The sequence below is a fragment of the Arachis hypogaea genome, chromosome 13 (assembly GCF_003086295.3).
Source record: "Arachis hypogaea cultivar Tifrunner chromosome 13, arahy.Tifrunner.gnm2.J5K5, whole genome shotgun sequence".
Lineage (NCBI taxonomy): Eukaryota > Viridiplantae > Streptophyta > Magnoliopsida > Fabales > Fabaceae > Arachis > Arachis hypogaea.
Window position 1 is genome coordinate 131,570,032 of NC_092048.1, and position 26,114 is coordinate 131,596,145.

The 26,114-nt window shown below is 36.5% G+C and overlaps 2 protein-coding genes across 3 annotated transcripts; one reads left to right on the top strand and one right to left on the bottom strand.

Annotated features, from left to right (window-relative positions):
- The first annotated feature begins 197 nt into the window (after positions 1 to 197).
- Positions 198 to 3,337, top strand: LOC112733596 (uncharacterized). The gene is made up of 5 exons (XM_025782612.3): positions 198 to 528; positions 1,354 to 1,455; positions 2,022 to 2,160; positions 2,263 to 2,309; positions 2,968 to 3,337. The coding sequence occupies exons 1-5, from the start codon at positions 442 to 444 to the stop codon at positions 3,178 to 3,180; spliced, it is 588 nt and encodes a 195-aa protein (XP_025638397.1). The 5' UTR covers positions 198 to 441; the 3' UTR covers positions 3,181 to 3,337.
- Positions 3,338 to 4,299: 962 nt separating this feature from the next.
- Positions 4,300 to 8,300, bottom strand: LOC112733595 (mitogen-activated protein kinase homolog MMK1). Of its 2 annotated transcripts, none has more exons than XM_072212610.1 (7): positions 8,115 to 8,300; positions 7,569 to 7,874; positions 7,261 to 7,390; positions 6,291 to 6,428; positions 5,844 to 6,176; positions 5,313 to 5,493; positions 4,300 to 4,733 (listed from the first exon to the last, which is right to left on the bottom strand). In XM_072212610.1, the coding sequence occupies exons 2-7, from the start codon at positions 7,808 to 7,810 to the stop codon at positions 4,564 to 4,566; spliced, it is 1,194 nt and encodes a 397-aa protein (XP_072068711.1). In that variant the 5' UTR covers positions 7,811 to 7,874; positions 8,115 to 8,300; the 3' UTR covers positions 4,300 to 4,563. The 2 variants fall into 2 exon arrangements, with proteins under 2 accessions (XP_072068711.1, XP_025638396.1); XM_025782611.3 differs by having other exon boundaries at positions 8,061 to 8,294.
- Between the last annotated feature and the right edge of the window lie 17,814 nt (positions 8,301 to 26,114).

A 26,114-nucleotide genomic window follows, 5' to 3' on the forward strand; every position in this document is an offset into this window, starting at 1 on the left:
TGAGATTTCATTTTTTTTCCTTAATGATTTTGGTGGAATATTTAGGTTAATTTTTGGTCTGAGAAAAAGGTAGCAGTTGAAGAAGCCTATTGGGCTTCGAGGTATACTTAGGCCCATAAAATCATTGGGCCGGATCTGACGAATATGTGAGAATCCGACCCGATCATGTGGGTAATGTGATTATGTGAATCTGGAGATGGAGAAGGACAAACGAGAAAAGGAACAAAACAAAAGCCAGCTTAGCTGCGTTGCAATTTGCAAGCCATTCAGATTGGGAAGGAAGAAGAAACTGTGTCGATTCAAATCAAATTGAATCGAATCGAATCCCTATTTGTTGTTGCTGCTGGAATCGGAATCGGTTTGGAAGTGACAAGCAACGCACATCACATGATCAGACAACAGAAACAGTAGTAACAACAACAGAAATCTAAAGGGAAAACAATGGGGAAGAATCAAGCCTACAAAGCTATGCAGAGGGCCAGGCTCGGCGGCGCCTCCGCCGGCCCCGACGAGATTGAAGACGGCATGGTTTGTACCCTTCCATACCACCCATCTATTTAATTTTTCTCATTCCATTTAACCTAATCTTGCTTTTTTGTGGATTTAGGGTTCTATTTAAAAAAAAAAAAAAATCAGCTTGTGCTTTGTTCCTTTTATTTACTATATACTTTTCTGATTGTTTTTGGTGTATTCCCTAACAAAATCCTTTTCCTTATTCAAGACATTGAGTAATTTTGACCTTCATAGTTTATGCTTGGTTCTACACTCTCTAGACTGAGTTTGGTATGGTCTTATAATTAGGGAAAAAATAAATAATAGGTGTGATTTTTCGTGAAAATTTCATTTTGGGATTTAGTTACTTCGGGAGGCCGCCAAACTGGTCATTAGTGCCATCAGTTTAACGGTAAATTCATTATAAGTTGTATTAAAGATGCTAATAACATGATCACCCATCAACAATTTTACCTTGTGAATTTACTCAATGGACAACTTGATAAAATATAGCTGAACTCTACTACATTGGAACAGCAGGGTCATCAATGTTGACATGGACAAACTAAACCTTTTCAGAACTAAGGAATAAAGAATTGACAGTTAATGCATATGTGTCCTAAGTACACATGGATACCTAATATTAGCAAGAATCACACAATAGTACCCTGGATTTTTTATTTTTTCCTAGTAACTTTCAATTTAATAACACTGCATTAGAAATTTTGTTGAAAGGAATGCTTCTTCCCTTGGCTCTCAGTTTTTTATCTTTTTGTGTATTATGGGTTTTTATGCTTTGTAATACTTGAATGTTAGATCTCTGTTTTTCTCGTGGACCTTTATTGATGAGGACAGTCGCAGGTGGATGGTTCATTTCATTCACCAGAGTGGCATGCTGCTCGTTTGGCTAGCCTTAACACTTCTCACACAATTACCTGGGAGGAGTTCAAAAAGAAACAGAAGGTAATCATTCCAGCACCTTTACAGCACCGTTATTATTTGATCTTATAAAGGAAGTATAAATCTCATTTGTTTCTGGGGATTGAGGCTACCTACTTTACTTTTTTTCACCAGTGTTAGTTGAAAATAGGCCCATGAATTTTCTATGCTAATCAGTCTTTGAGCTGCATATGCTATAACTCTTTTACCGTTTCGAATCCGTGTCAGTGGTGAGGACTGTGATAATAAGCATGGGACTGTAATAAGATTGTATCTGGCCACTAGAAAGTTGAACTGAGGAAACCTGTGGGGCAGGTAAAGGTGAATTACTTCTCTGGCCTACTAACTGATTTGAGGGGGTCATAGGCAAAGTTTTCACTTGCTTTTATACGGTATTTCTGACCCTGACCAATAGTTTTGTTTGTGACTGTTGCTTGTTCCCCGGGGAGCTCTTCTGGATTTGCAAGTTTGTTTCTAGCATACTAGCTTATACTAGCTTGTGTCAATTTCCCAGGGCAATCACTCCATTAATTATCTTGTGTTTCTTTAATGTGTAATACATTTGATTTTATTAGAATTTAATTTAATAGGAAGAAGAAATGAGAAAAGGGGAGTTGGAAGCAGATGCAGATAGGATGATGAGAGAGTACAGAGCTCAACTAGATGCTGAAAGGGCCCGCAAACTTTCGCAAGGAAGGAACCATTCTGGTAGTAAGTCCAAACTCAAAGGTATGTGTGGTGAGGTTGCAGAACATGGTGACTGGCATGTGTTTCTTGTATTTCTTTTCCCCACTCCCAACTTCTAAAACTGTTGCATGTTCTCCCATGCAGTTAAGAAGGACAAAATTTCAAAGAAGCACAGCAGCAGAAAGCGAAAGGTGCTTTTTGATTTCTAAAACGTCCAGTTCTGAAATTTACTTTTCCCAGAGAAGAACTCGGTTTTTATGCTAAAATTGATGATTTTGTTTTCAATTCGAATAGTAATGTTAGTATGCTACTATCCCTTCAAATTTCGTAGCACTGCTAAGTAGTGGCTATCTCTTTCCTCTTAGTTTTCAGTAATGTTGATATTGGACCAGTTATAGTGTGTGTTTAATTATTGGCACAACAGGCATGTTGAAAATTTGGTGAAGCCTTGCATGTGTATCTCTGTTTTGAACTTCACTTTGTTCGAAATAAATTGATGTTACGTTGCTGCTTCCTTTTCCCTCGAGATAACTGAGAAAATGTTTGAATGGATTTAAAGTTCATTATCTCTCGGCAATCATTTATTTTTTTAAAAAGAATAAGTTTCTGTTAATGAAACGGATAATCATATATAATGTACTTGTAGTCTTGTACTATCATTTGCTTTACATCAATGGCTTTGTTTTAAGGTATGAAAGTGCTTTTCTGACTGAAGTGATTGATTATTTATCTCGTAGGTTTTTATTGTTAGATTTTGCAAAACGAATGTTAATTTTGAATAGGTTATATATCTGTTTACTTTTGTTATTGTATATTTTCTATGGTTTCTCATTGTAACTACTATTGTAGCATTCAAGAAGATCTTCATCTAGCTCCTCTTCATCCTCCTCCTCATATTCTTCCAGTAGCGATGAAGAAAGAGGGTCAAGAAGATCCAAGTCCAGGTCCAAGAGATCAAAGAAGGAAAAGAAGGCAAAGTCAAGAACAAAGGATTCTGGAACTGATGATGAAGATGGTGGCCCAGTTCGCCTTTCAAAATTTTTTGGGAATGTCAAGAGTTGATAGGTGATTTATTCAATACTTGGTTGTGTATCATAAAAATTGTTCTATGCAAATAGTAAATTCTGGTCTGCTGCTTTCATGATCAACGTATTCTTTCTCTACAGATTTGTAATTGCATGTCATATTATGTATTCTCTTTCAGAGAGATTATTTTATTGTCTTGGGTTAACCTGTGAGATTGGAGTGACCATTGAGTATCAACGACCAGACATTGAAAATCTTCTGATCTATTAGGAGCATCCTTAATGAAGACAAAGTGATAAGGGGAGATCTTTCGTTTTTTTTTACCCCCCGGAAGAAAATGACCTTTTTAAATATGGTAGGATTTTGTTACAAAATTAATTAACTTAAAAAAATGCTATTGTATACTAAAAATTAGTTATTATATATTTATGTATAAAATATATGTTTTGTTTTATAAATTCTAATGTGTATTTTATAATTCAACATATATTCAAGCAAGGTTGAATGAACTTTGTTGAGTTAATGAATTCTTCCCTAAGTTGAAACCAAAAGATTCTGTGTGTTCGTGGTAAACTGGGAATTTCACAAAAAAGAGTATGGTTAGTCAGAAGCTTTAAACTTCGTTTTTATCAGTTACCGTAAATTGTAGGGATCATTCTAGCAAATAAGGAAAAGAGACTTGGCATGATGCTGAATATCAGTCAACAATGTTGCTGAAAGATGAATAACAAGAAAGACCCCAACAGAATAAAGTAAAACGCTTTTAGAAAAATGGATTTTTGGTTCCCAACTCACTCGTCTCTCAAGACTCCAAAGGTCAAGCTTAAAAAGTTAAAATCCATAGAGAAATTCGACCACTGTTAAAACGGAAGCAGCTGCTATTAGCGTGCGCTCTCCTCTTTTCCTTTCCTTTTTTCTTTATCCTGAAAGAAAAACCTAACAATGGCAAAAGGCGCCTATAAGTTCAAAATGAAGAAAATAATAATTATGACTTGTTGATCCTTGATGCAATTTTCTTACAAAAATAAAACAAGATATAAAAACAAAAAACTTCTTTGAAAAAATTATCAAGTGGAAAAGAGTACAAAAATACATTGTTCTGCTTCAAAATACAAAACCGGCAGGAGCACAAATTTGACAAGCAAGGTAAAAGGATTTTATGGGTGAAGCCAATGAACTGGAGAATAATATGAAGCAAAATAAGCCATCCATGATCCATACAAGGTACATTGTTATGATTGTTGTTTGTTGCAGTCTGCCAATCATGCCTCTAATCCAAAACAATTTAACTCCAACAAAGGTCATCTGGTTTCAGATGATTAAATATTTTAAAATATATATACAGAAATCTCTATTGACACAGTCACCACACATTTTCTTTAAAACCCAAAGATAATATCCTCCAAATCACTATTGACTTTACTGATATTCAGGGTTAAATGCTAGAGCCTCTCTGTATATCAGTTCTTTCATCTGCTCCTCTGTCAAAGCATGCTGCTCAAAATCAAAGTTGAAGGGGGTCATGCACACCGGTTCATCACTTATGTCATGCAGCGATGTCAGATACGGGTGTGCCAGTGCATCTTCAACTGCAACACAAAGAAAGAAAAGTTAGTGCTAGCACAACACTTGGTAAGGTAAAGATAAAAAGAAACTGGGTTAAGAGCGCAGGACAAAGTTAACATAACAGAGAGACAACATGGGAGAACATCAACTGAGTTGTTAAATAATGGTTTCCTTAAATGACTTTGTCATTCAAATCTTCTGGAGAGGGAAACAGCTTATAATTTGATTTCAAATTAAACAAACAAATAACACCTTCAGTTGGTAAAACAAAAATGAGCCTCAGTGCCTCACTAAGCATCTAAACAGAACATGCCACAATTAATCCATAGTCAAAGCCAAGCTGTAGGTTTGGGATGTGTAAACATTGATAGAAGATGTGCATGAGAGGAAATGATATACAAACATTTGTCTGAACTCTGAAGGATACAAAGATCAATGAAAGTTTACCAATACCAAGAAGAAAGCACTTATGATGCAACATCTAGTAGTAAATGATCAAACAATGTTACTTTTAATAAGAACATTTGACGCCAAAAAGCATACAATTTTAAAGAGATATGCATCAACATTGTATACAAAAACCAAAGGAAATGAAAACATACCAGTAATCCTTTGTCGAGGATCAAAGGTCAACATCTTTTCAACAAGATCAATGGCAGCAGGATGGACCTGAGGAAACTTTTCTTGGAAAGATTGGCGTCGGTAAAGAGGGAGTTGCCTAATGTATCTCTTAGCATTTTCATTCAGAAATCCCAAATCAGCTTCTGATGGGGTGCCAATGAGCTGTACGGTATGAAGCATGTCAATTATATTGATTAATTGATATCAATCTAGGCTGTTGTCAAATTTAAAGTGCATAGATCAAACAAGTTTTAAAAAATGAAAGATTCCAGCACAAATTCACTGATTCAGTCAAGGGGTCAGATTATTGTCAACGATAAACATATTACTATGAAAATAAAATCTAGCTTAATTATATGCTCCATAATGACTGCAACGAATTTCAATTTGGTTTAATGTGTTAACCAAAAGTCTAAAAGGTTTTAATCATTTCAATTTCAACCATTAAAAAACCAATGTAGATCACTAAATGTTTAACTTCTTCAAAAATCAAAGACCTATAAATAAGTTACCTCCATAAGTAGACGCAGTTGATGCACGTGATCTCTGCCAGGGAACAATGGTTTTCGATCCATCAGTTCCATGAAGATACAACCAACAGACCATACATCAATTGCTGCGGTATAATCGGAAGAGTTTAACAGAAGCTCTGGTGCTCGGTACCATCTTGTAACAACATATTCAGTCATGAAATCAGTCTCAGAGGTGACACGGGCCAGTCCAAAATCACAAATTTTTAAGTCGCAGTTGGCATTCAGGAGAAGGTTGCTAGGTTTCAAGTCCCTATGCAAAACATTTGCTGAATGTATGTACTTCAAACCACGGAGGATTTGATACAGAAAGTACTGCAGAAATGAAAATCTTGGTGATGAAAGTTGATATAGGATGAAGGTGAGAGAGGGAACAAGGAGATATTATTTAAAGAAATTCCAATTTTCTCTTGGCATTAAAATGTGTACCTGACAGTGCTCCTCTGACAATGCTTGATTCGAGCGAATGATTTGGTGAAGATCAGTGTCCATCAACTCATAGGCAATGTAAACATCATTGAATGCCTCCCTCTGAGGTGGTGGCACTATATCCCTTATTGCAACCACCTGAAAAACAATCGCAACGCATAAAGAATAAAAGAAATATTCATAATGCTAATTCTAAAATTATGTGAAATTTCCACTCATGAGGTTATCTGGTCACCCCCTTTCACCACCTCCTTTCCAGACACCTCCTTCCCGGATATATACGACAACCTATTTCAAACAGGGCTTTAAATCAAACAAGATTTAAACCACACGTGCTTTCGTTGTTACCGGAACCACAACTCGACAAATGTTGGTAATCATGCAGTAAATGCGACATTCTTAACTGAATATCTAGAAAGCACATTGTTGTCACCTGGTGCCGCACGAGCAACAAATTAAATGAGAAACGCTTGTGTACATTCATTAAGACAGGGTAGTTATGGAAAGTAACGACACCGTGTTTGAGGATAAAACTCTAAGCTGTTCAATGATAACTACAGGATATCAAACAAGAACCCGAATCAACCAATTTGGATAAAATTCTGTCGTTTACTTGTAGCCATTACCCATTAAGAGTTATTATAACTAACTAGTAGCCATTTTTGAAAACATGGTCATCAATGATTTTACTACTAGTAATCTAAATACCAGCAATGAAAATGATGATGTATAAACCAATTGGATCTTTCATCTTTAGTTACACATCCAGTAAGAAAAGTTGTTCTGTGAATAGCTTCAACAAGTGAAAAATTCAAAGCATCAAGTCCAGAACACATTAAGCAAGATCTAATCGACAAGCAAATCTCAGCTGAATCTCAAACCCGAAACATACACACCCACACCAAACAACAAACAATAAAGGGGATTCATGTAAATTCACAGATGAAAAATAAAACTATCATTCACTCACGTTTTCATGATCCATGTGACGAAGCAGCTTGATTTCACGGAGGGTCCTCTTGGCGTCAATCTTGTTGTCAAATGCATTGGCAATCTTCTTAATGGCAACATGCTCATTCGTCTCCGAATTTAGAGCGGAACTACATACATATTACATTCACATTAACAAAACCCCGTGACACAGAAATGGAAAGAAAAGATCAGATTTTTAATTTTTCCGATTTCCATTCCGAACCCAATAAGAAAGACCAATTTTTTATGGAAGGAAAGGAACAAATCAACACAAAAACGCAAACTTTAAGGGTTGGATTTGCTTACCAAACGATGCCATAAGCGCCTTTTCCGATGGGCATAATGGGGGGTTTGTATTTGGCGGTGACTTCGAATATGTTCCCAAATATGTTGTATTGGATGAACCTACCGCCGTGGCTCAGCGTCGCCGGAATATTCTCCACACCCGTGGGCGCTGCCGGCTGCTGGTGCTGCTGTTGATGGTCCTGCGGCGGAGGCGCCGCGTCGGACATGACAGCGTCAGCAGGTGGGGCAGCTCCTCCTTCCATTCCTGTCTTTCTCTCTCTTCTCTTTCTCTCTCTCTATTTAGCTTCTCCTTCTTCTCTGCTATGCCTATAAATGGGGTTTTGGTTTTTTGAGACAACAGAAAACAAAACCAAAATAAGGGTTAATAGGTAATATCCCTTATGAAATGAATTGGTATATATGTATAACATATATATTAAGTATATACAAAGAATAAATGTAAAAATGGAATATGATAATATTAATATGTATTGGATTTTGATGAATATATACCGAGGATGATGCAACTGCACTTATAAAGATTGGGAGTTTGGTGTGAGAAGAAACCTGATTTTCTGTCTTGTTTTGTGTTTTTGGTCAAACAGATCTGTGATTTATCTCTCTCTCTCTCTCTCTCTCTCTCTCTCTCTCTCTCTCTCTCTCTCTCTCTCTCTCTCTCTCATATACCTTCGCCAACCTGTGTCATTTTTCTTATGTGTGATCTGCCCAAAGTTCTTCTTTTTATTGTAACGCATTGCTTAGTCCATGTAACACTTCACTAATATTGTGATAGATTTTTAGCTTAATATATTTATGATGTGCATTCAAAATGAAAAGGAAAACATTGAAGGAGCATTTTTTTTTCCACTGAAGTTTATATGGTGTTTGTAATAAATGAGCAGGAACTTGTATATTTGGTTTACTAAATTAGAATAAAATTTTAAAATATTATTAAATACAAATAAGATAATTAGATAAATATGCCGGAAATATAAATCTGCTAAATATGGCTATCTTGATTTATATGTAGATTCTAAACTTTAATGACTTACTAAAATGAGCAGGAACTTGCATATTTGGTTTTTTTTTTTGTGACTACTTGCATATTTGGTTTATTAAAATAGAATAAAATTTTAAAATATTATTTAATACAAATAAGATAATTAGATAAATATACCCGAAATATAAATCTACTAAATATGGCTATCTTGATTTATATGCAGATTCTAAACTTTACTGGCTTACTAAAAAAAATATCTTATTGCTTACCCAAAAGACACCTTACTAACCGTATTAAATTGTACTTCCTAGTACATTAAAAGGACAATTGCTTTGTAGTAGTTAACATAGTAAATACGTATCTTTTTTTTTTCCTTTTCTTTTCTTTTAAGTTAGATAAGTACGAATCATAATTGAACGCCATTAATATCCAAAATACTGTACTAAAATAGTAAACTTAAAAAAAAATAAAAAATAGACATCTAATGTTTCATGTAGTTTATGTCTGTTTTTTTTTTAAATGCATGAAGAGAATATTATTGGCTTTGATTTACTTCATTTTGCAACATATTTGTTGGCTTCAATTAAATTAGCCATACATAAAATTAAGTACATTGCATTAATAATAGTGATGTTTTATGTATAAGTATTTTTGATAATTTAAGTCTAATTAAATTGGTATAAATTTAGAAAAAAAAAATACAAAAGCACACGTTCATCACGTGGTTTTTGTTGTAAAATAAATAATTAAAAAATATATAGTAAATATAAAATAAAAAAGTGTAAATAGAAAGTTCTAATATTATTATTCACCATAATTAATTATTTTAATATAATAAAAATAATTCATATATATATATATATATATATATATATATATATATATATATATATATATATATATATATATATATATTACTAATATGTGTAGTAAATTATATATAATAGAGAAAGAAGAATGCGTGGCAATATAAAAGAGAGGAAGAATTGTTATTGGTTTTTTTGTGTATCCGTATTATCACAAATCCATGTTCTATTTATACTTGTCCAAGATTCCCCTTTTCAAATTACATTAATATAAAGTCTATCCTGAAAAAACAAAGCACCGCTCATAGTTAATAGGTGGTTTCTTCCAAACCCATGCCAATTTTGTGGGTAAGTTATCCTTACACATGTGTCATCATCTCAGCCATTGATCAAACAAATTTTCAACCTCTCATTAATTAATGTAATGTAAAAGTCAAAGCTCATAATGAATGTATAGGATGAATATGCTACATTGTAATGTATGAGTAGTTGTTATATATTGATACTGTATAATGTATTGGGAAAAATTTACAATTAAAATTTCTACACTCTAAATTGATTTCTTAACACTAAAGACCTTCCTTTTGTTCTTCAAGTTCAACATGCATTTCTGAGAAAAAGAAGACACATAGGCATTAGTGACCCAACCCTCATTTTTTGGCCTTCGTTCTATACTCTCCAACATGTTATTCAACCCCAGGACCTAGGCACATAACCACTGACCCAACCCTCTTCGTTTTCTATTTTTCACTTCAACCACAGGTTCATTCTGTTATCTGTGGTTGCGGGAGCCATCACTGGAACTCTGTGGTTGCGAGAGCCATCACTTGAACTCTGTTTCCATCGGTTGGGCTCCGCTGTCGACTTAGGTGACGCCGAAGGATGACCTCTGTGTGCTTGCATGTTGTGAATTTTGTGAACCTAGTAGGTTTACATCTGATCACGAAGAAGCTGTTGCAGGTGGAAGGGGTTTACCATCCCCATTTCTCAGCCGGCTACGAATCACATGCGGGTGTTTAATTAAGATTGTCTCCCTCCAGAAGTTCAGTTCTTTACTCATTGGATTTCAAGCTTCGGTTGTCATCAAGGTATCTCCGTTTCAATTTTTTTTTAATAATGGAGGTTAGTTTAATTTTAATGGAAGTCTCTGTCTTTTAAACATTTCTCTGTTTATGGTGTTGGGTTTGAGTTCTGGAATTAGGATTTTAATTCACATTTGCCAGTTGTATGCTGTGGCTAGGTTTGGGGCATTGAAATTAAAACGTTATACTTGACTCTTTAACAGTTGGCTTAGGTTAAGTAGACTTGGTTCCGGTGACTGTGGTTTTTTTTTAGTAGTTTAAGTTAGCTTTATGTAGTTGCTGCCATTGGTTCTGTTTATTCACATTTTGTTTCACCAACCTGGAATTTGGCAGGGGTAAAATTATGTCCAAAAACGAGGATGATGTGAAGAATGATTTTGATAATGATTTGGGTGATGATTTCGATTATCAACCGAATGCAGAAGATGATGCTGAAGACGACGATGTGGATTCACTGGATTCTACTAGCAAGAGTGAAGAAGTTTGTGGTGTAAAAAGAATAGGATTTAATGGTGGAGGATATTTGGAACCTGGAGTTTAGGACAGAGGATGAGGCTTGCCAATTTTATAATGCTTATTCTTGTTGGCATGGATTTGTAATGAGGAAGGACGACGTGGTTAGGGATAATCAAGGTAGAATCATTAGCAGGCAACTTGTTTGCAATAAGGAGGGCTGGAGGAATATGAGGTATCTTGATCTGGATGATAGATCAAGGGAGGCAAGGTCACTAACGCGAACTAAGTGTCCAACTCGGCTTAGGGTAAAGCTTGACTACGGCTGCGGTAGATGGAAGGTAACATGTTTTGTTGAATCTCACAACCACGATCTGACGCCACCCCAATTTGCGCATTTGGTTCCAGCCAATCGTCGTCTCACTGTCACTGATAAAGTCCAAGTGGAAAATCTTCATAATTTTGGTGTCAAGACCTGCCATATTATGGGGTATATTGTGTTCCAGAAGGGTGGATATCGTCATGCTGGCTTCACACGCAAAGATTTGTACAACCACATTGATCGTTATCATCGGTCAAAGGTTAAAAATGGGGATGCCAATGCGGCAATAAACTATTTGATTGGCAAGTCAAACAACGATCCGCTGTTCTTTGGAAAGTATACGTTCACTAGTGATGAAAGGCTCGAGCATATTTTTTAGGCAGATGGACAGTCAATTATCAACTATCACTGCTTTGGAGATATTGTTGCCTTTGATTCAACCTACAAGAAGAATAAATACAACAAGCCTTTGGTCATTTTCTCCGGATGCAATCATCACAGGCAGACTGTTATCTTTGGCTCCGGCCTACTATCCGATGAAACCACAGAGACGTATAAGTAGTTGTTGGAAACCTTTGTTGAAGCGATGGGTGAGAAAAGTCCTAAAGCAGTAATAACTGACGGAGACCTTGCAATGCGAGATGCAATCAAGAATGTTCTTCCTAATGCGACCCATCGGTTATGCGGATGGCATCTGCAGAGAAATGCATGTGAAAATATAAAGAATCCTAATTTCCTGCGCAATTTTAAGGGTCTTATATACGACAACAACGACCACAGAGACTTTGATCGGAGATGGGAAGCCATTTTGGATAAGCACAACCTTGTTAGGAGTACCTGGATGGAAAAAACGTATGAAACTCGTTCGATGTGGTCCCATTGTTTCCTCCGGGATAAGTTTTTTGGTTACATAAGGATGACATCACAGTGCGAAGGTATAAATTCTCTCATCAGCTTTTATGTTAATCGCAAGAACACCCTCATTAACTTCATGCATAACCTGGATAGGGCCTTAAAGGAGTATAGAAACAACGAATTAATCGCTGACTTTAAGTCTCAGTGCTCAGAACCAGTGATGATTACCTCGTTGGAGGTATATGAAAGATCTGCATCATGTTATTTCACTCGAAACATTTTTAAGGAAATTCGTAATGCGATTCAGAGGGCAGGGGCTTTGAATATCAAGGTACTAAGCACAACATTGGACAAGGTCGAGTTCAGTGTGACTGCTCTCGGAGACCCGGCCAAAGATCGACGGGTGGAAGTCGATAGAGGTAAGAATCTGTTCTCGTGCTCGTGCAAGCTGTTTGAATCACGTGGTATTCCCTGTAGTCATGTCTTCTGTGCCATGAAGTTCGAAAACATACTTGAGTTTCCAGATTCGTTGATCTACAAAAGGTGGACAAAGAATGCAAAGAACGAATTTATTAGCACACAAATGCCTGTGAATGATGACGTCGAAAGGGTCTTAAAGTTTCGAATTGGTAGATTGGCATCGAATTGCAACAAGCTCTGTGATATTGCTTGCAAGGATGTTGCATACTTTGATGAAGTCCAATCTGAACTTGTCAACTTAATTATCCGCCTGCAGTCACGCAAACAAGGAAACTCAATGCCTAATGTTAACGTGGAAGGCATCAACGATCCCTTTGTTGTGAAAAGTAAAGGAGCCCCTTCCAAGAGGTCTTCTTGGAGGAAGAAGAGAGCATGCTCTAATTGCCATAAGTACGGTCATTACTACAAGCGCTGTCCAGAACTGATGCAGCATAGTGTGGAAGGTAACCCCCGCGATCGATCAGACGGCAATGCATTAGCCAGGGACTCAGGTTTTAGTCCAGAAAGGTTTGCTAATTCTTCGAGGTCGTTCTCAGTTAAGTCCGAAAATCACTCAGGACCTAAGACCAAGGTACGATTTGTTTATTCTAACTACGCTAATGCTGTGAAAATCTTCTTCGGTAGGGTGTCCCTTTAAAAACCATTAAACTATGTGAATGTTCCTATGTTTGCGCAGCCTTTTAAAAATGCTGGAACAAGGAAGTTTACGGCGACAGGTATGAGGAACTGGAAGGGTAAAGACAACACTTTTGTTGAGGTAATTTTTGTGAATGTAAACCTCTAATATCTGTGATATGAACTGGGTAAATTAATGAAGATCTCCTTCTTCTTGTTTAAAAAAAATTATAAAACAGCGGAACCTCAATGAAAGCAGTGAATCCATTGACATCGCATCCATGAATGGATTTTTCAACAAAAATCTCTATTCGTTAACAAAGGTGCGATGCGTAAAACTCCTGTTAACCACTTTGCGATGAATGACCGTTACGCTTTTATGCATGATTATGGTTTCTTATTGGGGATTATGATGTCATAACCAGGTGAAGGAGTCACAGGAGGACAAGGGACATTCATTCACAAACTATGAATGCGTTAATGATGTCATGGATGAAAAATATGACACACCACATGTGCAGATTGATGTCCGAGATCCATCACTATCGTCAATGCCTTGTGGCAATAAACAAGGATCGTACATGGCATTGTTCGCATCGATGCATAGGACACTTTGACCAATTGGAAGAATTAGTCTTATGAATTTTGTGCAACCCAAATATTTGGTTCTATAAGCATGATTAGTCCTGATTTACTGACTGCAATGTATTTGGCATTGCTTGGTATTAAGGAGTATTAACCTGTTGTTATTTACGTTAACTGTGAATATGTCTATTATGATGATAATTATCTTCAAGAATATTTACATCTTTTGCTTACATTGCTGTATTCTAGCATCAGTTAATTGTGGTTGAATTTTGGGTAAGGAGTTGCTACCATTGTGATTATGCAATACAGTTGATCAATTAGAATTGTGTTAATTGATTTTTTTCCCCACTTAGTGCATTAGGATGATAATCATGTTCAATAATATGTATGTATTTTGCTTACATTGCTGTATTTTAGCTGCAGCTAATTGTGGTTGCATTTGGTGTAAGGACTTCCTACAATTGTGATTATGCAATACAGTTGATAAATCAGAGTTGTGTTAATGGATTTTTTTCCTACTTAGTGTAGTTGATTTACCAACCAAATTCTTAGATTTCATGGGTCGTATGCTCCAGGGTTGAATTGTTCATCGATGGTTGTACCAATGTTGTGTTACCTATGTTGTTTTACTTTCAGGTTGTGAATCTATTTTGTTATTATGGATTTCCTATTTTCGTCGGAAATTTTGTTTAGGGGAAGTGGCGCCCTGTATATGAAAACAGTTTCAAATATAGTGGGCGTTTCTTGTACCGTTTTAGCCGATTCGTTATTTGTCATGAATCTGTTATATATAAAGCAAAAAACATAAACACAAACACATTTATATTTGAGCATATCATACTTTTGATTATTAGGAACAATAACATTTTGAAGATGCTAATCTTAGATACTGACAGAAGATAACATTAGGAACAATAATACTTTGAAACCCTGCGGACATTTCCTTTAAGTTTAACATTAGCAAATCTTTCTATGTTTTCAGCTATTTGCCTACAGCATGACTTTGATAGGCAGGGTTTTGCTTCCTGGGATTTCTGCCTGAACGTTTCCAAAATATTTTCATCTGTCATATGTAACATTGTAGACTATTATTACCTGATATTAAAAATTAATAAACAATCACTGTAACAAAAGTATATGTGAAGACATTTCAAGAAAGCAAAGACTGTAATCATTATAATTACTTGATTCATACATCCATCTGATCATGCAACTCAGCCATGTTGTCACCCAAAACCCACAGTCGCCTCTTAAAAAAAAAGTTCAAATCAATTTACACACCACATTCTCTCTCATTGTATTGTCTTAAATAGAAACCGGAAAGGGCTATCAAAACCTATGGCATAGAAAGTTTTAGCGGAGATGGAATGAATGTATGGGATGCCTTGAATGTAAAATGTAGCAAGAAAGAAGATGATAGTATTTGGTTGAATGCACTCCAAAATGGACTTGTAGAGTTATTCGAATAAAAGTAAGTGTATTTTGTGATTCTAGAATACAAAGGAAGAGCTAGATTTAAGTTCTTGGTGATCCGTTTGATTGCCTCAGAGATAGAATACTCAAGTTTCAGAAGTTTCTATAATGCTCATCCCCATATGAATCGGAAAATTATTTCCCACATGGTTATGATCGTCACCATGGAAATTTGTCAAACTCGAATATTCAATTTCCGATTCACTCGAACGCCTCACTAAGATCCTAAATCTAGGTTCTCATTCATATTCTAAAACCACGAAATACCCAAGTTTTAATTCCAATCACTACACAAATCTGGACCAGCATTCACACAACCAAGCACTACCATCTCCCTCCTTCCCCATGTTACGTTTATCCCATACAAGACGACTGAAAATGCATTTGTCATACAAGTTTTTTTATCGATTTTGAAAACCCAACAATTATTCATTTTGATATGAACTATATACATAAAATTTATCTATTCCGTTACTAACCGATTTGTGAGAGGGCGTCGCCGTATCAATCTGACATACAGGACGCGTACCTCCAACTCCGGCTCCTTCTCATGCATGTAGATGAGAATGTGTCAGAATAACTTCCATTAATAAGTTAGAGTGTTAATTAATACTAAGCTACTAGCAGCATAACAAAATCAGTTGCTAGTTTGTCATTCGTAATGAAGGTCATAGACAACCGTTACATCCGATATCGTTGGAACTACCAACCGGAAATAAAATAAAAGGAAAATGGAGCATGAAAGAAGATATCAGTGTTTGGTTGAATGAAGGTTGGCACAGAATTCATGAGTTGCTAGAATTAAAGCATGAATATTTTGTGGTTTTTAAGTGTAACAGTTAATCCAAACTCAAATTCATGGTGATTCGTTCTAGTACCTCAGAGATCGATTATTCAAGTTTGAGAAATTTTCATACCAATCGCCACCGTTCGAATCGGAAAATCATTTCCCACACAGCAATGATCGTCATGGAAAGTACTCAAACTCGAATAATCGACCTCTGAGTCACCCCAATGGATCACAACGAATTTAAACTAGGATTTTTCGTAACACGTACATACCACAAAATACACAAACTTTAATCCCTGTAACTCGAGAACTCTATACCAAACCCTCATTCAACCAAATGCTAACCTCTTATTTCTTACTCCCTTTTTCGTTTATTTCATTTCTGGTTGGTAGTTCAAAGGAAATTGAATTTAAGAGTATGCTCCACTATCTACATAATTATTATGTTTTGTAGAGGACAACACCCAGTACATTAACCATCGATATGACCCACAATAAAATAAAACAAAACCCCTTTTATTCGGTTTTCTCCGTACAAAATTTGAACATCTTATTTTCTAACGGCATACACAAAGCTAAGTACAATAGTACGTACCGATTCAGCAGGAGTGGGCGGAAGGAATATGGCTCTAGGCACTGTTTACAGATAGCTAATTCATCCAACCCGAAGCAAGGAAGATGGTCATTTAGCATCATTTATTATCGTCACTATTGTTCGCATGCAGCCCCTCCGTTTGTGTTTCCGGATAGCCGGATGTCTGATCTTTTACCTAAGTACCAACCTGGTTGCACAAACAACAAAACGAAAAATCAAAAGGACAAAAATTCACAATCAATGAAGCAAAAATAACATATATTCACATACCCGATAAATAGGGATCCACCACCCTGCTACTAACCCTGTTGCGATTGGGTATTAGGGTTTCATCAATTTCCTTTCCCGGTGGCCACAACCTAGTTTGTGGTGTTACCCATGTTTCAACCACTGTCCATCTGATTTCAAGTAAAAAAAAATACATATAGCAAATGAGAATGACACATTTCCTTATAATCAATAACGTATAAAGTCAATTATCATAATCCAAGAGGAAAGGAATGAGTACTTACAATGAAGAGATGAATCTTAACGCCCGATAGGTAGTCACCACCAATAAACATGATAGGGCAGACGACTTAGGAAGATTATGTAAAATTATCAGGCGACCGACTTTGTTGATTAATATGGATCTGCCTCTGATGACATATGCTTAAGGTTTTCTTCGAATATAGCTGGTTTCCTCCTTCTGATGACATTTGGCTTTCTTCAAAGTTTTTTGGTGTGTGGATCTTTCTAGTTCACATTTACTGGGCTAAGAAAACCAGAAAAAAAGATAAAACCCACACCACATCGGACATTCAACCCTGAGCATATCTAAGCCCAACTACAATAAATTACCAAATATTGAATCATCAATAAAAAATATACATTAACAATAAAAACATGAGCTAATGGTTGTCTTTCTCATTTATTGGGCCGGATTTTTTTTTTTACATTATGTTCAATTACGAAAAAAAATTCTCATGTTTCCAAATTCCAAAATTTAAAAAAAAAATTTGTTCTCCAACGAAGAATGGTTTATAAATCGTAGTTTAAAAAAAAATTGTTTACCGGATATTAAAGCCCAACAAAAAAAATGTTTGTTCCCCAGATGAATAAACCCATTCTGGCAATTTTCAAAAAAAAAAAATAGAGGCTATTCTGCCATTTGATCTTAACAAAAAAAAAAAAAAACTTTCCAGCTAGTTACATTCACAATGCCAATTATAAACGTACGACAACTTACATCGTTGGCTAATGCGAAACTGATTCAGTTACGATCCAAATTTGTCTTCAAAATATACATACCAAAAAAGCAAATATAATTGTTCAACAAACAGCTAACACATAATTCAGTTTCATACTTCCTAAAACTAAGAGAAAAATTCTATCATGATAGATGGACAAACATGTCAAACACAGGCGCATTACGCCTTCAGTTCCTCATCGTAAGGCATCCTATCTGCATCGAACCTGGATGATCGTCACTGGCTCAGTGGATATCATCTCGAAGATCCCCAAACCACCTGGGTTGAAGTTGCACAATGAAGCAAAGTTCTCCCATCCTCCAGAAATAACGCCGAAGCTACCGTCCCTTTTTTCACTGTACCTTGTATATGTAGCTTCGACCTCTATGTGGCCGTGTGTAAGGATGATAGGGTGCCTCTGACCAGTGAAGTGACTGAGATGAGGGACATTCGGCTGATTTTAACACAAGATATTTCAGTAAGTATCAGCTAATTTAATGCTTCTCAGTAAACATTATTTTAAACAACAGGTTGCAACAAGTTAACGCTTATCAACAATCGCGACGACATCATGCGAGCAGTGAGGTCCATCACAAAAAGGGACACTTGGTTTTTACCTTAGCGGCAACGGCTCTAGCACTGGCTGAAGGAGGAATGTTGATACATTTTGCAATTTGATAGTCACCAGTCCTTACATATGGTGGTTCTTCAGGATCACGGAGTTGGTATGAATTCTCAATGCCACCAAAATCAAAAATCCGGACTTGGAAATTGGAGTTTCCTTTGTGTGTGAAATAGAGCATGGAGTCCAGATTGATTTTGTACATCTGGTAGAACTCCTGCCAGCCACGAGTCAATGCAATTTTGCCACTTTGGAGTTCCGACCAAAAGCATCGAAAGCGGTTATTCCTTCCGTCAGGCACAACAAGGTCCAGGTACGGGGTACGGTTTGGGAGCTCATCCGGAGTTATAGGTAATGACTGTTACATATAGGTCAAGTTCGGTCAAAACATAGATAGCATCGCACAAACTAAAAAATTCAAAGGTCTGTAGTCAAGGGTGGTGATTTACCAGTTTGAACATTGATGGCCTTATTACTGGCTTCAGAAACCTCAACTTGTAGTTCTGTGTGGTACCCTGATCCATCGGTAGCTTTCTCTTACCCTTGTCCTTCGAAGACGTCATCTATGGCAAGTGTAACACAGAGTTCATGTTGAAAAACGAACTAAATCAGAGGCCATGTAAACAAACTCATACAATTGACACTTACAATTCAAAATCTACAGACATGCATATTTTTTGGTATTGGAAAGAAAGTGGTTCATTTTTTTCATAAACAGTGCAACTTCATTTTGTTGAAACAGGTGAATGTCGTGAACCATAGAATCTTTAACAAAACAATCTTAAGCAAACCTAAATGCATAAAATCCTTTTCAGATGAACAAATAAGAAATCCAAATCAGTCACCCATTCATTTAAAAAAACTTAACTGGCTTATATTGATTTTACTACGATTAAAGTTTTATTACATGGACATTGTGTGGAAATGATGATAATAACCGATCGCTATCAGGAGAAGAGTTAGCATAGAGTTTTACCTTGGTCGAGATTTTCGCGGAGAAGAAGCTCTTGGAGTCGAAACCTTCTTTAGCAAAGTGTGTTAGCTTGGGGTTACAAGGAGGAGTTTTTTACGAAGGAAGATGGAAAGTGAAAAGTGAAGGATACTTAAGTTGCACGCTTTTGAAGGAAAAAAATTAAATTTAAAATGAGGTATTAAAACGCGGTGTTTTAAAACAAAAAAAATGAAATTTTAAATGAGCAATTAAAATGTGGCTTTTTGATAATCTTCAACAAATATTCCGTTCTATCCCAATAACTCCCCGTAAATCCCCCTCCATCAATGCCTGTGATTTACGAAAACCTCAAAAAAATTTAATTTGCCTTCCAAAAAAAATAAACTCCTAGGAAAATTAAATTATTCAGTGTTTGCTATTAACCCAATTAATGTTAGCAAAGTTGTTGAAGCACAATATATAACTTAAATAAAAATTTTGAATTAATGAGTTTCTATGTAACTACTAGTATTTCATTTGAAAATTAAATTCTTCAACATTTGTTTCTAGCGCAATTAATGCTAAATTAAAATATACCCGGTTGAATGTTGAAACAAACTTTTTTATTTATTAATATTTAAATTAAAATTTTGAAGTCATTTGATTACTCGGTATGTTTTATTATTTTTTTAATGACTATTACTACGAATTTTGATAACTTTTTAGTGTTTAAATTTAAATTCTTTAATTTTAGTTATTAACGTAATTAAAACTAAAAAATCTTTCCTGGTTTAAGCAAATTTTACTGGGTAAATTAAAATTTTGAAATCATTTGATTACTTGCTTTCTAGATATCAAATAGTATATAACAAATAAACTAGTTTGCAATTCAATTCAGATTTAAAAATAAATTAGTTATAAGTTATAACACTTTCTTTATCAACAACGTGTATGAGCAAGGGATAACAATTTTGAAAACATTAGTGATTCAATTAAAGGGAATCTCTGCACATTTATAAACGAGACATTTCTAAAACATTTTGATAATCAATTAAAGGGGACTTTACGTTTTCGAAACATTAGGATAACACAAAGAATTGACTAACAATAACTACCCACTACCACTGATTAGACGTTTGGATTAATTTCACATTAAAAAGTTTAATAAATTCTCAACTAACATAGTAACATAGCAAAAAAGAAAAAAGTTACACTCATTAATAAACTATTCTTCGTCTGTAACACTTCCTTGGCATCTCCCTCCCTTCAACCACAGCCATCTTCGCAGTAATTAAACAAGAATGGAACCTGTTTTCCAGTAAGCATCTTCTTCAATCTTCTACTACCTCCTTTGATAACAGCTATATCTGTAAAGAATTAAACCGATCATATTTACATAACTGCATGCAGAGAACCAGTAAATAAAGAGTCACGTAATGTTTTGCTATATATCATCCCTTCTTTTAGGTTTCACTCCCCTGTTTTTCATTTGTCATTGTTTCTTCATGTTGGTTAGGTATGTTAATGCATTAAGGAACATACAACAATCGTACAACTAGTTTTATGTCTTCGGGCTCTTCGCAACAGATGTACGTTAATCCACAACTTCTCCTTGTTTTGTTGTTATGCTTCTGTTAAAAAACCTTTGGAACACTAACTTGCCATGTTTTTGTCTTGTTCCGCCACATGATGATATCGAATTCCCACCTAATATCGTGAATCTATTCAAGTGGTACAGTACCACGGATCTTTTTCTAATAGACACTCAAGACAATTGCCTCTACATAACGCCCAAGAGAGACGGTGACAGGTTATGGATTAAGGGAGCTGATTTAGGGAGGATACGACGCATGTATAGACGATCTTCTTTGCTGAGTGTGGAGCTTAGGTACGTTGGCTGGGGAGTATTCTACATGATCGTCAGGGACATCAATCGGATAGAGGAACCTCCCTGTGTCGTTGACGAAATGTATGCGTCGAAGGTTTTGCCTGAACAAATTATACATCGCTTGTCATCGGTGTCCGGTGCTTACTTCAACAAAGAAGCCCAACTAAGAGTCTACCACACCGAGATGTTCCTTAGGAATCACCGCCGGAGCCAACAACAGCATCATGTGGATACTCAGCAGTCAGGGTGAGCAACATCTTACCACTGTTATCTGCTCTAATTTCTCACGTTTTTAATTTTTATGCCTAAATTTTTTGAACTCTACTACATTGTCAACAAGAGGCAACAAGGTGGGGGGGGCTGAGGCAGGTCCTAGTGAGCGGCAGCGACCAACAACCTTCCCTGACTCGTCCGTCAACCAGGGGTCAACCTAGCAGATTTATGCAGAGCTTTAAAAGTTCCTGTGTTGTGTAATTAATCAAAATGTTATCGTGAATGTGTTATTTTGTCTGTGATGTGCTGTGTTCAATATTTGGTGAACATTTGTGATCTTTTTTGGTTTGTATATATGGCGCATATATCCTGCTTTCTATTTTATTGCGACTACATTTGGTTATAGGTAGTATATTGACCTAATAGTGATTGCTACTGAATGCAAATGCAATGCTACTGCATGCAAATGATACTGAATGCACATATCAATCGTGAATAATAATCTATCGGGAACAGATTCGATTAGGTTAAGTATTTAACAAAAAAAATGACATGTTAACTATTAAACAATAAGCTTGGCCATGACAAGAATTTTAGAATTTTAGTTATTCTTCTTGTGCAAGAATTGTTTGTGGCCGTAACATCATTCTCACAATGTTGTAACCCTCATGAATGTTGGGTTTATTTGATTTCTTCACTTTGTTATTTGTTAATTTGGGCACTCTACCGGTTTTGGGTTTTAAAAAAAATGAAAAATGAAACGTAATGGAATTCCGAACAAGTACATTATCAATGGCCCATTTAAATTTCAATTGGATTTTTTGGTCATAGTGTATAATCCTTTATGGTTCAGAAAGATTCTATTTTTTACTAACAACATCTTTAGGGCCCTTGAAAAAAATTAAAAATTTATACACAACCAGGCAGCCACATACACCAGGCCGATTTCAAACTGTCACACTAAAAAAGGTGATATTTAACGTGTATAGTTCCAAAAAACATTCCTGGTATGCCCCCTACGTTAGTCCCAAGAAGTTCAACTACATCATAATATCTTATCTTTAGAAGGTGGATGGTGAAGGACTCCAAACGACATGAACTTAATTACTGGTCATAGGGTTTCTGATTTCCAATTTAAACTTCATGACAACAGCCGAATAAGGAACCAGAATGAGCAAGATTTTAGGAACAAAATCCGGTAACATATAATGGAACGATAGTTTAAATTGGAATTAAAAAAAGGAACATTTGTGCTTTCGTGGTATATCCCATGGTGTTTTAATTCCATCTAACGTATAAATCAGCTCCCTTAACCAGTAAATATTCTGATGTAACTAAATTAATTTGAAAAAATGACACTAACCTTGATCGTGTATTGTAGACTAGTCCACACAGCAATAATGTGTTCCTGTCCACCATTTGATCCAACTTTTCATGCCTTGTATGTTATGATGAACAACATTTTTGTCCCCCATGATAATACGCAAGATTGAGACGTCGTTGAAAAGAACGAAAGCAAAATCACCGGAGTCTTTGTCCCTCCGAGGCATGACTGTCACTCTTTGAACCACATGACCAAACAAGTTGCAAAAAAACTCAGCAATTCCATTTGCAGTGGGCATAGACTCTCGACTGAAGCATACAGTCAGTGTTTTTAGACGTTCCGCGTCGTCCAGCTCCTTGTAGACGTACTTCTACTTTCCCTTTTCTTGCTCAGTTTGCCTTCCTCCTTGTTGCATATACATTTGTCGGCCATTGTTATGTCTACTCAATTCCTCTGGTGCAACTGATATGCCCTCGTCCTGTGTGTTGAAACTCAATAATCTTGCAGGATTCCTCTGATACTCCAACCACACGGCATCCATTGTTACGTCGCCTAGAATTTTAGAGCAAATATTTGAGAGGGTATCAGGAATTATGGTTAAGAGGACGAATCTCATCCTATGAACCTGGTATAAGGTGAGCTCAGTTTTCAACGCGTGTCCGAGGGTTTCTAGTTTTCTGGATTTGTCCAGAAACCCTGAGAACTTGGGAGATAGTAGGCATTGCAAACAGATGACACAATCCTCGGCAAGACTGTTCATAAACCAGCCTTCATTTTTTTATTGAAGTTTGCAGAATACCGCTCATACCCATGGTCTCAATTGAAAGTAGAAATGCGATGACCATCAAGGACTGTGTAACTTCACAGTTAAGGACTTGTGTCAGCATCCTGAATGCAGTTCGATCGATTCCATGGAACATTTCCAAACATTCGACTGCCATGCTTGAGGGCTTCCTTCTAGTATCCATGTTGTATGGGGAAGAATTTGTAAGCATATAGTTTGTAGTTTTCGTGTATAGTCCACCCACTCGTAGCCTCCTTCTTGTAAGCATGCAGCATGGTATCCACTTTATTGCACCATGTTGTTGCTCGTAGTCCTAGACTAACCATTACCTACCTTGGAATATTAATTAATGGCCTTAATTACGTGGTATATGGTATTATGGATACCACTAGGTGCGGTTTAGAGTTTCTTCTTGATATAGAACATGCAATACCTTTATCTAATACGGAGAAATTGAAGTTAAATTTGGTAAACCTCCCCGTATTTTATGAATCATGCCAAATTATTTAGCTTAAGCAACTGTATACCAACACTTAGTTTTAGTGTTATCGATGTGTTCGGCTTAGGGTTCACGGTTCAATGCGTATGGTTCAATGTGTACGGTTTAGTGACTAGGTTTTAGAGTGAATGGTTTTGTGGGTATGGTTTAGTGACTTGGCGATTTCTGGTTCAATGCGTAAGGTTCAATGTGTACGGTTTACTGACTAGGTTCACTACGCTTTATATTCAATGGTTTCGTGCATATGGTTTATGGTTTGGCGGTTTCCGGTTCAATGCGTACGGTTCAATGTGTAGGGTTTAGTGACTAGGTTTTAGAGTGAATGGTTTAGGGGGTATGGTTTAGTGAGTTGGCGGTTTCTGGTTCAATGCGTACGGTTCAATGTTCACGGACCAGTGACTAGGTTTTAGATTGAAGGGTTTCGTGCCTATGGTTTACGGTTTGGCAGTTTCCGGTTCAATGTGTACGGTTTAGTGACTAGGTTTTAGAGTGAATGGTTTAGAGGGTATGGTTTAGTGAGTTGGCGGTTCCAGTTCAATGCGTACGGTTCAATGTTCACGGACCAGTGACTAGGTTTTAGATTGAATGATTTCGTGCCTATAGTTTACGGCATGGCGGTTTTCGGTTCAATGTGTACGGTTCAAAGTGTACGGTTTAGTGACTAGGTTTTAGAGTGAATGGTTTCGGGGGTATGGTTTAGTGACTTGGCGGTTTTCGATTCCATGCTTACGGTTCAATGTGTATGGTTTAGTGACTAGGTTCACTACGTTTTAGATTGAATGATTTCATGCCTATGCTTTACGGTTTGGTAGTTTTCGGTTCAATGCGTACGATTCAATGTGTATGGTTTAATGACTAGGTTCACTACGTTTTAGATTGAATATTTTCGTGCATATGGTTTATGGTTTGGCGGTTTTCGGTTCAATGCATACGGTTCAATGTGTACGGTTTAGTGAATAGATTTTAGAGTTAATGATTTCGTGGGTATGGTTTAGTGACTTGGCGGTTTCCGATTCAATGCGTACGTTTCAATGTGTATGGTTTAGTGACTTGGTTCACTACGTTTTATATTCAATGGTTTCGTGCATATGGTTTATGGTTTGGTGGTTTCCGGTTCAATGTGTAGGGTTTAGTGACTAGGTTTTAGAGTGAATGGTTTAGGGGGTATGGTTTAGTGAGTTGGCGATTTCCAGTTCAACGCGTACGATTCAATGTTCACGGACCAGTGACTAGGTTTTAGATTGAATGATTTCGTGCCTATGCTTTACGGTTTGGCAGTTTTCGGTTAAATGCGTACGGTTCAATGTGTACGGTTTAGTGACTAGGTTCACTACGTTTTAGTTTGAATGATTTCGTGCCTATGGTTTACGGTTTGGTGGTTTCCGATTCCATGCGTACGGTTCAATGTGTACGGTTTAGTGACTAGGTTCACTACGTTTTAGTTTGAATGATTTCGTGCCTATGGTTTACGATTTGGTAGTTTTCGGTTCAATGCGTACGGTTCAATGTGTACGGTTTAGTGACTAGGTTCACTACGTTTTAGATTGAATGTTTTCGTGCATATGGTTTATGGTTTGGCGGTTTCCGGTTCAATGCGTACGGTTCAATGTGTACGGTTTAGTGAATAGTTTTTAGAGTGAATGGTTTCGTGGGCATGGTTTAGTGACTTGGCAGTTTCCGGTTCAATGCGTACGTTGCAATGCGTACGGTTTAGTGACTAGGTTCACTACGTTTTATATTCAATGGTTTCGTGCATATGGTTTATGATTTGGCGGTTTCCGGTTCAATACGTACAGTTCAATGTGTACGGTTTAGTGACTAGGTTTTAGAGTGAATGGTTTAGGGGGTATGGTTTAGTGAGTTGGCGGTTTTCGGTTCAATGCGTATGGTTCAATGTTCATGGACCACTGACTAAGTTTTAGATTGAATGATTTCGTGCCTATGGTTTACGGCATGGCGGTTTCCGGTTCAATGCGTACGGTTCAAAATGTACAATTTAGTGACTAGGTTTTAGAGTG

Coding starts and splice junctions, on each gene's coding strand:
- LOC112733596 (XM_025782612.3), top strand. CDS start 442: ATGGGGAAGAATCAAGCCTACAAAGCTATGCAGAGGGCCAGGCTCGGC. Junction 1,456..2,021: donor AGTTCAAAAAGAAACAGAAG/GTAATCATTCCA, acceptor TTAATTTAATAG/GAAGAAGAAATGAGAAAAGG. Junction 2,310..2,967: donor ACAGCAGCAGAAAGCGAAAG/GTGCTTTTTGAT, acceptor CTACTATTGTAG/CATTCAAGAAGATCTTCATC.
- LOC112733595 (XM_072212610.1), bottom strand. CDS start 7,810: ATGGAAGGAGGAGCTGCCCCACCTGCTGACGCTGTCATGTCCGACGCG. Junction 6,429..7,260: donor GTCACATGGATCATGAAAAC/GTGAGTGAATGA, acceptor ATTGTTTTTCAG/GTGGTTGCAATAAGGGATAT. Junction 5,494..5,843: donor AACTGCGTCTACTTATGGAG/GTAACTTATTTA, acceptor CATACCGTACAG/CTCATTGGCACCCCATCAGA.